The 12,045-nt window shown below is 36.6% G+C and overlaps 1 protein-coding gene across 1 annotated transcript in view; it reads right to left on the bottom strand.

Moving 5' to 3' along the window:
* LOC125856991 (protein ILITYHIA) overlaps positions 1–12,045 on the bottom strand; it is a 41,254-nt gene that overhangs the window by 19,498 nt on the left and 9,711 nt on the right. The window contains exons 12-26 of the mRNA XM_049536652.1: positions 10,353–10,430; positions 9,702–9,821; positions 9,557–9,616; positions 8,064–8,189; positions 7,876–7,975; positions 7,607–7,782; positions 5,356–5,652; positions 5,122–5,238; positions 4,933–5,034; positions 4,703–4,852; positions 2,892–3,056; positions 2,622–2,798; positions 2,032–2,154; positions 1,757–1,837; positions 1,555–1,671 (exon numbers count right to left, since the gene is read on the bottom strand). Of these exons, the coding sequence (XP_049392609.1) occupies positions 1,555–1,671; positions 1,757–1,837; positions 2,032–2,154; positions 2,622–2,798; positions 2,892–3,056; positions 4,703–4,852; positions 4,933–5,034; positions 5,122–5,238; positions 5,356–5,652; positions 7,607–7,782; positions 7,876–7,975; positions 8,064–8,189; positions 9,557–9,616; positions 9,702–9,821; positions 10,353–10,430 (1,989 nt within the window). The remainder of the gene's footprint in view (positions 1–1,554; positions 1,672–1,756; positions 1,838–2,031; positions 2,155–2,621; positions 2,799–2,891; positions 3,057–4,702; positions 4,853–4,932; positions 5,035–5,121; positions 5,239–5,355; positions 5,653–7,606; positions 7,783–7,875; positions 7,976–8,063; positions 8,190–9,556; positions 9,617–9,701; positions 9,822–10,352; positions 10,431–12,045) is intronic.

The following is a 12,045-nucleotide window of genomic DNA, read 5'->3' as shown; positions in this document are numbered from 1 at the left end:
CAATCTGAACCAACAGGAGGCAACAGTAGTAGCAGATGTCAGGGACAACCAAGGATGGAAATGACTGGGAAATAGACAACCTCACAGATCTCTTCAATTCTTTGGAGCAGGTCAATAGCCTTAACACAAATGAAGACAGACTACAATGGTTGAGAGCCAAAAATGGGAAATTCACAACAAAATCAGCTTACAGGCACCTTGATAGGCCAGCTGCAATGCTCTTATCATGGCCTTGGAAGATGATATGGAAAGTTAAGATACCCCACAAGGTGGCTTGTTTCACCTAGTTGGTAACCAGGCAAGCAGTACTAACTCAGGACAATCTAATGAAAAGGGGAAGCAAATTATGTTCCAGGTGCTTTTTTAGTGAAAGAGAATAGAGACAACGAACCATCTCTTCATTCACTGTAGAGTGACTGAAACTGTGGCATGTGTTTTTTAACTTGAGGGGTATCAGTTGGTCCATGCCAAGGCATACATCAGAAGCCCTAACAGGATGGAATAGAGAAGGAAACATGTCGGGCCATAAGGAGAGATGGAAGATTGTCCCTGCTTGCATCAGGTGGACAATATGGAAGGAAAGGAACCAGAGATGTTTTGAAAACAAGAGCATCCCTTTCCAGAGCTTGAAATTGAAGTGCCTTATAACCTTTTATTTTTTATGCAACTATGTACTCTCCAGAAAGGTGGAGGGTATTACTCACTTTTAGATAGTTTAGGAGGAGTAAAGGTGATAGATATATTTGGTTTTGCTAACTTTAAACCCCTGACGTAATTACTACTGAAACACTACTGATATATTTTGTTTATAAAATGTCAACTTTCTCAACAAAAAAGAACAAACTTAAAAGCTATGTGAGACAAGAATTCCTTCAGAAATATCCCAAGGGGCTATCGGGATTAGCATGGTAAATGCATGAGAATGAGTCTGTAGTTAACCAAAAAATTCTCCAGTTACCACCTCAGAACACCGATAGCCTATAGAAAAGGGAACAAAAATTCCACATGGATTATGATATTGGAGTTTATTCATCATAGAACTGAAAGGCCTCACTTCAAGATTCATGCAAATTACGATAATAACAGATGGTTCGGAATATAGTCATGTTGGTTCTTTTTACTTGCTTTACTAAAAGTAAGAACCCTTCTACAGGAGGGATGTAAAGCTGCACAACTCACTAGGATATAACATATATCATTCCATGCAGTTAAACTATTATACGTGGACTCGAGTATGGATATGGACATGGATATGGGTTGGGTATAGGCACATCTCCTTTTTTTATTGGTCAGACACATCCAAATTTTAGACAGCTCAAGGCATATTCCGTGAGATCTAGATGAGGTACCCAAACCCAAAACATATCCTTCGGACACATGTACGTTATGAAGAGTCAAAGTAGCCTGGCAGTAAACAAAAGCACACTTTTGACTGTTAACGAAGAGTGTAGTAACTGCAGATTGTTCAAGATTTACAATCATGACATGTGCAATGTTTCTCGTTTGTTACAGCTGCATAATATAAAGAAGCTTTCAAGAAGATGCTGAACTAACCTGCTTTGCTTGCATAAGTGGAGAAAGGCAGGTAGCGACAGCTCGCTGAACAGCTTCAGACGGAGTATTCAGTACATCCAGCAACTTCTCTACAACTGTGTGAACCTTAGGGTCATCCTGTTCAAAAATAGACAAGGTATTAGACCAAAATCTTTAAAAGTGTTTACAGTGGACCAAGTTTATAAGAGGGGGGATCAATTACCGTGGCCAAATGCTTTGCCAAAGCTCCAGTAAATATTACCACACCTTCACGGACCAGATCATATTTCTCCTCATCTGAAGCCTGCACAATCAACAAACAGTTGTTATTTGAACATATGATATATATTCAAAGCCTATAACTAGCTTTTAGCTGCCACAAAAGGGCAATAGGATCAACATGAAAAACTCGAACACCAATCATTCACCCCCAACCAAAAGTATAAAACCTCTTAAGATTAAAGGAAATAGACGATCTTGGAAACAAATATGTCATACCTTTTTGTTCAAGTAGTTTTCGAAAATAGGGAATAGCAATGAGACATTATCTCTTCCATGTTTGTCAATAATAACTATGCCAGCATTGATCATTCTTCCTCTTACATCTGCATTAGGATCTGCCTGCAATTCCAAAGTCCCCCACTACTCAAACCCAAACAGAATAAAACCATTTCTTATGAATTTTCATATATTTCCAGAAAGTTCTGTTTTGACGGGTTACAAAACCAAGTGAAGCACCACAATTCATAAAACAGTTGGTACATATCAGAAGATGTGGACTTTAAAGCTTTTGATACAAGGAGGGAACTCCTTAAAAGCGAAGAAAAGAAGTATCTCAGCAACAATATTTCAATTGTAAGATAGTTAACATGTTCCGTATCACTATAACAAGACAAACTCTTAGAAAAACTTAATTGCGAAAATCAGCATGCACAGAAGTAAAGAAGAACTTCCGTTCACCTGTTAGTTATCATTAGCAATCTTTGCGAGAGAGAAAGAAAGAACAAAAAGAAAAAAAGCAGATCTTAATGATACATTAAAACATAGACATGATTAACAACACCTCATTCAGAGAAAGAACTTATTACCAGTGCCCTTGAAATTAGGAATGTCATAACAACAGGAAGGTCTTTTGCTCTAAGAACATCCGCCACAGAAAGTAGAGCCAATGCTATTCCTTGTCTGCCTATCCATCCAAAATCAATGGTGTCTTCACCAGAACCAACATCACGGATGTACAAAGAAAATAGAGTTGAAAGACATTCCTGAAAGCATTGTTTATCCAAAAGACATTCACACTGTCAGTTAAGAATTTTTTATACATTGTCCAGAAAACAGGACATATAAGCTAATTAAACCTGTATCGTATCTGGACTTTCATCTAAAGCAGCAGCCAAGGCCTCAGCGCCAGCCACTCGCACATTATAATTAGCATGGGAAAGAGCTTTGAAAATGCCAGAGTAATCTGTTCCTAAGTCATACCCGTAATGATCCCAGATGTCTTCAGCAGCTTCAGCAACACACTGAATAGTAAACACACACAGTTCATACTGTCATGTTAACATTTTGGACATAAAATAGAAATACTGAATCACAACAACACTTAGTACACAAATTTGAAATGGATGTCTGAATTGCTGCTATATAGACAACCTAACTTAAAATAATCAAAACTTACAGTCGATTAAGTAAATCAGCAAATATCATAAGACCATACTGTTCAGATACTGAAGTTATTACGCTCCTACGATTTAACTAAAATCAAGCCATTATTTTTTGTCACTTTCAACTAACAGGAAAGCGGAACTATATAATCTAGGAAGGATCATTTCCTTAGACAGGCGATTGCCCAATTTCTTTTTGAAGAGGTAAATTAATTTATAGATTAGAACAGCACCAAGGATGTGTTATTGGGGACCGTACAATGCAGTAAGACAAAAAAAAAAGTGTGCCCTGACTAATTTTGTAGGGATTCTAATGTTTGTAGAACTGTTTCAGCTTCATTTACGTGTTCCATCCTACACCATAAGCAAAAGAAAATATACAAATAGACTGTATCTTCTTGGTGGAACTCATAGAATCATCAAAACGTCATTTATTTATTTCAGTCTAAACTGTAAATCAAATACATCCAATAATTTCCCACTTTCTTCGAAGTAGGTAGCAGGTAAAGGGAGGAACAACCATACCAGATCATCTACACAGACTAACCAACCAGAGGACAAAATAATAACACACTTACGCATTAGTTACCAAGATGCTTCCTGAGTAGAACAAATTCTATGAAGCACAGAACCCAAAATTTTTAGATGCATGTGGGTTTTGCACTTCTGTTACGCCAACACTAGTGAGAAAGCATTACATAGTGTACCCGTATCTCCTCATTTTAATTCATTTGCTAGCTTATGTTAATATGCCACTTATACCCCAACTAAAATGATATGGGAGCTGTTAAAAAAATTGAAAGGTGTCCAGGGATGTTTTATGTCACAAGAAGAAATGACAAATTCAAAATCTGAAACTCTAGGAAAATAGAAACACCTTTCCAGCAAAAACAGAAGAGAAAATAAGTAAATCCAGTTGCCTCCTGGTCCAGGCAAGCGCGTTGAGCTCATGATGTTGTGGAATGTTAAGATAGACTAAAAGTCTTAACTCTTTTCTAACGCGAAATCTTGAATTTTTATACTATTGAAATTTAAAAGCATACCGTACCTGATACCAGTTATCATGCCCACCCTATATATTGGACAAGAGTACAGCAAAAATAAAAATAGACACCAAGTATGTTCACGGGATTCATACACTTGCTGAAAGCATTATCCCTTACTGGTCATTGTGCAAATCTGAACAATATATCATTATTACTCCCTCTATTCCAATTTGTTTGTCTTACTTTCCTTCCTTTTTAATCCCTTTCAGAAATAATGTTTCTTTCCTTTTTCGACAACTCTTTAATCCCTAAGACCACGACATTAAAGGGCATTTTCGTACATTCAACATTTCTTTAGTTTAACACCACAAGATTCAAAAGTTCTCTTTACTTTCTTCAACTCCACCAAGTCAAAACCACACAAACAAATTGAAATGAAGGGAGTAATATTTAAAGGGACTGAAAACCCAGAATTAAGCATTTATCACTAGAAAAGTAACTTCTACAAGAATGTAATACCTTTTCGGGATCATGTAAAGCAAGCCAGATGCGAGTGGCAATTTCACTACTTTGAGGGACAGAATGACTAGCCAGAGCAGGAATGCATTTCACAGCATTTAAGCAAGCCATTCTAACATGGATGTCTTTAGCATAAATACCACATAAAGCCTGCAAAAGTCCAGGAAACACAAGTGATTATAAGTGTTATGTGGAAGCTCACAGAAGAAATTCATAACCACATCACATACAGGTGCCACTTCAGCTGGTTGCAGCCCAAGGCATAACTCATTTAATGCCGGTCCAATAGATGCTTGATAAGCAGGAACAACACCCAGGACATGATAAAGAACCTAAAAAATCAACAAGATAATCAGTCAGAAATAGATACAGGAATGATAATCAAGGTATAAACAACAAGAAGCTGTAGTGATCGTAACTGAGAGCATTTGAACTCTAGGTAGAGGTAAAAACGAATCCAAATGCAAGAATATTATCTTGAGAACATCATCATGAAGTTTGGTCTTCTTGGGAGATAACAATATTCTCTCCATTATCTACGCATGCAACAAAAAGAAAAATATATGTATATCAGAAAATGTCAGTGTCTCAGTGACAAAGGAAAGAATAACTACCAGGAAAGTAAGGTTGACATGATCAGACCACAAACTTACAGGGAAAACAAAAGTAAACGAATCCACAGGGAGAGCCCCAGTTTTGCAAGAAATGGATAAGCCGTTTGTTACACGCTCAAAGAGACCAGGCTTTTCATTTGATACCTCCTCACCAGCAGAAGGAATTTTACCCCATAAGACATTAACATCCTCTGACATAATTAACCTTAAGGCTGTCGCAATTTCAAGAGCCCAGTTACAAAGTGGAGTAGCAGTACACTTTGAAAGCTTCACCAGGGTTCCATACGCCACATCACCAACTATTGGTGACCGTAGTAGAGGATTGATAAACTTCACCTAAATATTAGATTAAATAGAAAAGTTAAAGACAGCAACATACAAGGATATGACCCTTAAAATTCAACCTATAACAAGAACAGTTACATAATGGCATAGATTTCTTTTCCCTTGTTATTATAGGCACGTCGAATTAAACCATTTTGATAAGACAGAAAAATCTAAAGTTACCAATTTCAAAAAAAAAAAGGGCAGAAAAATCCAGAAGATAGAAACTAGTTTGGGTGAAGTCTCTAACTAAAGTTCACGAAAACACAAGGATATCAGTCTACAAAAGTGAATCAAGGGAGAAAAGGTTAAGTTGAAGTGTGATAAACTTTAACAAAGATGAAATAAATGGTTACTACCTGACTCAACACCCACTAACTAAATTAGTTTTCATAACCTTTCGGCTTTTGCTTCCCCTTGTACTACAAATCAACATCTATTTTCCAGCTTAACTATACAGATTTTTTTTTGGATCCAGCAAATTAAAGCTTAATAGGCAGCACCAAGGAGGTGCTCTAGAGCAAAAGATTGCACCTGACTTCCTTAAATACTAACCTACATGATCTGTAAGGATCTGGGCATTTGGGTATTTACATGACTACAAAAGGTAACTTCACAGTCCTGTATAACACTGATGAACTCTATGAGCTTCTATGTCCTCTATTTGTTCATTTTTACACAAAAAATGACAGCAAGAATAAGCATTCAATCTTGATTTTACTGATGGGTTCTTCCCTATTTTGAAACACCTGAGGTTCCTCTCATTCCAAATTATCCACCAGATGCATGCAGGGATTGTGTTTCACGTCCTTCTTTACTTCTTGGTGATAACTTTTCCATTCCAGAGAAACAGTAGCTCTTGGGAATATGGCATTGCCCATTTCAAGTAGAGCATATACAGAAACATATCCCAGAGTTTAGCTGTCACTTGCAATGCAAGTATATGTCCCAGTTACTTCCATCTCTCTTTCATATGGATAGCACAAACTATATATATTGTAGCCTCTCTTTTGCAAGTTGTCTTGAGTCAAACATGATTGATATATGAAGCTTAGCCACGTACATTTTTGCCGATTTTAAATGGAAGAATATTTTTTTTGATAACTATGGTGACTGGGAGAGAGCGCACCTCAACTAATCCCAAGGGTACATGCTACCTCCCACCTGCACGTGTTAAGTAAAGGCTTGGACAGGTGAGAAGAAATCACCTGGTGTTTTTAACCTCATGGTTCTCAACCCACTTCACTGAAGAATAATATTTCAATTGTCCAATTGGACTATATGCCCACTAATATTAAAGAAAGTCTAACAATATCAGATAAGAGTCCCATCATCAGCTGGAAATACCAGAATTGATGTTTTCATACTGTGGCCGTCAAAGTCTAACATGTCTGAAGTCTGAACTTCAAAGTATGTCACAATAGGCTAACAAAGACTCGCTGCTTTTCTGAGAAATCCATGCTCCTTCGAGCTCTGATAAAATTCAAACTTTAGATGATAATTCAAAGTTAACTCTGCTTGTACTCAAAGCACAAATTCCTCAAAAGGCCCACTTTTGGTACTCTTTCCTGACTGACCAGCACAAGCGTTTTCTTCTTTTTAACAAGCCAACAGAAGGTTGCATTAAACTGTTACCATAGAGTAAACCATTTCTGCACAATAATAGGAACAAGGGAAAGATGTTCTAAGATGCTGATTCCTCATTATATATTTTACCATAATAGTAAATATCGGCAGAATCTAATAATCCAAATATTTCCTCTGGATAGTTACAGACTCACAGTGATCAAACTGGAGGGAACAGCTGAAATTTTCACTTCAGTGATATTCCTTACATATTTCCTAAGCAACATAGGCCTTTATTTTATGAATGGGGGTTTGGTTGAGTAGAATATATTAGATGATACCTGATTAATGTACAGACAAGATATTATATTGGATAGTGGAGAACATAGAGCACACTAACCAAGGAAGGTAGCTGACTGTGAGTGAAGACAGGATTAGCTATGGCCATTTCTCCCAAGGCTTTCAACATTGACGAAAGGTTCTTTTTTACAACTGTGACCTTTCCACGTATATATGCTTCCTCCCTTAGCTGCAACTCACGTGCCTCTTCCTTTGCACTTTTTCCCTTATCTTTATCTAAAGAAATAAAATATAAAGACAGAGGATTAACAAAACTATCAACAATGATTAAATTAAGTTCAATAAAAACAGGAACTATCAAAAAGGTACCAGCTTTCTTTGATGATTTTCCACCATCTTTTTTCCCAACTCCAGTAACCTCTTTGCTAGAGGGCTCACGCCTTGCAGTGTGATTAGAACTTACTTGGTCCTGTATGCAAAAGCAAACTCCGCCATAAGAGAATTAAATAAGGAAGATATTCAATTCTGGACTTGGGAAAGGTAGATTGTGCACTCACAGGGCCATCACTGTCATCATAAAGCCTAAAACGGCCTTTTGGTTGTTTTGTGTTCTTAGTTGCAACAGATTCAGCAATGTAAACACCTTGTTCAGTCGAAAGCATTCCTTCAGGAGTTTGAAATATCTAAACGCAAGAGAGACAATGAAGCAAATCAGAAGATAGTCGGTAAATACATATTAGGACGGTAAAAAGAAAGAAGGTGAAACAAAGTCAAAATAGGATATAAAGACAATGACATTAAATACACTTATTAGGAAGCCAGGAAACAATAGCTCTATACAACATCTGAGGGAGTAACACGTCAAAAATTTAAAAATTTGGAAATTCTGAGACTTGGAATCCCTTTCCTCCTAAGCCCCTCAAATACTCAAGAAACGAAAAAAAGAAAAAAGGCAGAGAAGGGGTTCTTTGATAAGATCACAGATATAAAGTTTTCAAAAGGCCAAGGAGTTCAGGCCAGTTGGAGGTCATTCGTTCACCAGCATATTTTCCATGGGTTCCTATCCCTCTGGCTTTTACTCCCATAGTTAGAAGAAAGTTTAGTGTCTATTGCACATGGCCTGATTCAAAACGATTAAGGACATGGTTTAATGATAGATTTGATGATGGGGATTTTACTGTTTTCCAAATATATCCTTAGCCTTTTATGAAACATAATTAGCATATTTGTTTTCAATTGTATCTATATAAAAGTCTAAATCTGGTTAATAAAAAGATGTTTCTTTGCAACTAACTGAATTTGTTAGGCAGAATAAGAAAATTAGGCATGTAACAAGGTCTAAACTAAGAATAAAATATTACAACCTAAGGCAGTTGAGGAAACAAAAGAGTTTGTCATCACAAGGATTAGTGGAAGCTGGTCCAGAATGGAACAGGGTATCAACAGTAATTGGGGGGAAAACTTACAAGATCAAAAGTTCAAAGAATCCTCATAACGTCTCTACCCCCTACCCCAAAGCTCTCGTACAATTGACATGTCCCAAGGGCTAAGACTATAGCATGCCTAAATGCCAGATATAAGATATGAAAATAACATACCCAGATGTAGATCCAGTAATTTGCATTAATATACATACACAAGGGACTGTTTGGACATAGAATGTTTTTGCTTTTTTCAACTTTTATTTTTCAGAAACTGTTGATTATACATTGTATGCAATTTTTCACTCCAACTTGAAGTTGAGTTTTCCGAGTTTGAAAAACTGGTCTAACCACTTTATCAAGTTCTAAAAAAATCCCTCAGACCTTCAACATTTTTCAAGTGAAATGCATGTCCAAACACAACTTCAATTTCCAAATACCCTTTTTCAACTTTAACTTCAAATATTACTTTTTTCAAAATCATGTTGAAACAACTATTTATTAAATGTTGTATCCAAGCACAAAACATCACAATGATATTGTACAAAAGATTACATGATCCATAAATTTCTAAAATTATGTGTTGCAACCATCATTGAATCTAGTGATAGGAAAGGTAATGATATTACCTGAATGTCATTTTCAGATAACATATCATGTGCCAAACGGTCTGGAAGATCGTTGAAGTACTGCCAAGGAGAATTAAAAAATTTATAACCACGTTAAGCAATAACAAGTGACAAACAATAACTCCAAAAGAACCATGCCAGTAACCTTCTCGAACTCCATGTAGGTTTCTCCAGGTAACATGGACATCAAAGTTGATAAGGAGTTAATTGCTGCATCTTGCGCAAAATGATTATCACTCATCAGACCCATCGGTCCCAACAAACCCTGCAGGTTAACATATGGACAAGTTACTAAACATATGAAAATGAAGGATGGTATCCAATTGACCATACACTCTGCTTGGCTCAAGGAAGGGGAGGAGGAACATGAAAGACAGGAGAACTGATTCATTTACTTCATTTAGGCTATTATTGATGATTTATTTTTGGTTGTTTGACGCATTTGAAAGGAAGTAAAAGTGTTATACTTCCACCTTTCCATCTAGTTATGGAAGAATTAAAAGGCAATATGATGGGCTTGGATATCCCAACACTTTAAACTTCTCTCACTCTTACTTCCTTACCAAGTAAGGAAAGAACCCATAGCCAACCAATTTTACTTCCACTCGTCCAACTCCAGTTGAAGTTATTAGGCAATTAGAATAGGGAAGAGGTAATCATAATTTTGACATGATGCAAAACAATATAGTTTTCCAAAACTTCCCATATCAGCATTCCTCAATCGTATGTAGATCTTTCAAAAGTCAGTAATGGTCTTTCACAAAAAATGGAAAGTAACATAAAAGTTGCAGTTCACCTTGCACAAACCAACCACATTAGTTGTGACAAGACCAATGGCATCAATACCATGTTTATGCAAACATTTTTGCACCCTCTGACAAACAACAAAAACAAAAGAGGTTTAGACAAATTAAGTGAAATATACATAAGATAATTTCTCAACTAGAAGGAAAGACAGAAAATAAAGGCAACAAAAAAGGGAAATAAATATTAAAAAGAATAAGTAAATTCATCCAAGTGTAAGTAAATCCTGACAAGACCAATCACAGAGTGCATGCAAAAACGATACTCATACAATTGTCTTGTAAAAACCGACTTATTCTATGCATAAGAAGCTCCAACTATGAGGGCCAAACATACATGTTAGTAATAAGAAAAGCTAAAAGTGAACTACTAAGTGCTGCTTCGAAAAGACAAGACACTTTCAAGTACACAATTATCACTATTCCCTTCAACTTTCCTGATAAGTTTCATTTTAAACTGTTTAGATGATTAGGGCCATATCTTCATAAACTTCGGCAAGATACAATCTAGTACCAAATAAGAAAGGCATATAGAAAGCTTTATATCCTAGTGGATTTCTGGAGTGCTACTTGTTATCACCATTAAGAGCAAAGTGTATATGCTCTTGTATTTGTACAAGTGTTAGTAAAGTTGTTGTATAATTGGTAAATGAATCAAATCCTATCCGTATTTTAATATTTTATCCTTTAAGCTCATCCAGCCAGACTGAGGAAATGTTGGCAGTAGGATGAGAGGAAGTTGAATTGCAAAAGTACATAGAAACAGGGATATGACCAGGTTCTAAATATTGTTTAGTAGTTTCGAGATTTATGTTTCAGTGACTTATTTTATGGCATTGCTTCTTCTCCCACTGCTACTCTTTCTGCTTGCTTCCCAAACCAAAAGAAAAAGAAGCAAGAACTAAAAGGAAATATTAAATCATTTTAGGATGCATCAGGTAAAGAGCAGATAATATTCCCTCACCTATATACATTGAGTCTACAAAACAATGACACTGTGGCACTAGTATGGAGTCAAAATGGCTGGAATCTGCTGTTTAGGAGAGCATTTAATGATTGGGAAATCGAGGAGGTTGCTATGTTATTAGGGGTCCTTAATAATTTCCCAGGTACTTCTGAGAGTTCTGATAAGCCAATATGGAAGATACACAACAAAGGGGTCTATACAGTGAAATCATGCTACTGGAAGATGAACCATAATGTCTCACGAACTGAAAGATGGCCCTGGAAACTGCTTTGGAAGGTGAAATGTCCATTGAAAGTTTCATGTTTTGTTTGGCTACTAATCAAGAAGGCATGTCTCACTCATGAGGTCCTACAGAAAAGAGGCATGCAAATCTGCTCAAGGTGCTTTATGTGTGAACAGGAAGCTGAAGTGAACAACCATCTATTCATACACTGCCAAATAGCTACCAGTTTGTGGAATAGGTTTTTATGCATTTTGGGGGTTAGTTGGGTGATGCCAAAGACTACATTGGAGCTTCTGAACAGTTGGCTAGGAGTTGGAAGCAGAGGTAAAAAGGAAGAATGGTGGAAGCTCATCCCATCATGTATCTGGTGGTCCATATGGAAGGAAAGAAACACTAGGTGCTTTGAAGGACAGAAAATTACTTGTCAGAGGATTAAAACAAACTGTATTAGTCTTCTATTTTTTTGGTGTAAACAAGATTTGGTGGGGGGGGGGGG

The sequence above is a fragment of the Solanum stenotomum genome, chromosome 2 (genome assembly GCF_019186545.1).
Source record: "Solanum stenotomum isolate F172 chromosome 2, ASM1918654v1, whole genome shotgun sequence".
NCBI classification, from domain to species: Eukaryota; Viridiplantae; Streptophyta; class Magnoliopsida; order Solanales; family Solanaceae; genus Solanum; species Solanum stenotomum.
Note: the sequence above shows the minus strand (reverse complement) of the source record. Positions and strands in the feature narration are given on the sequence as shown.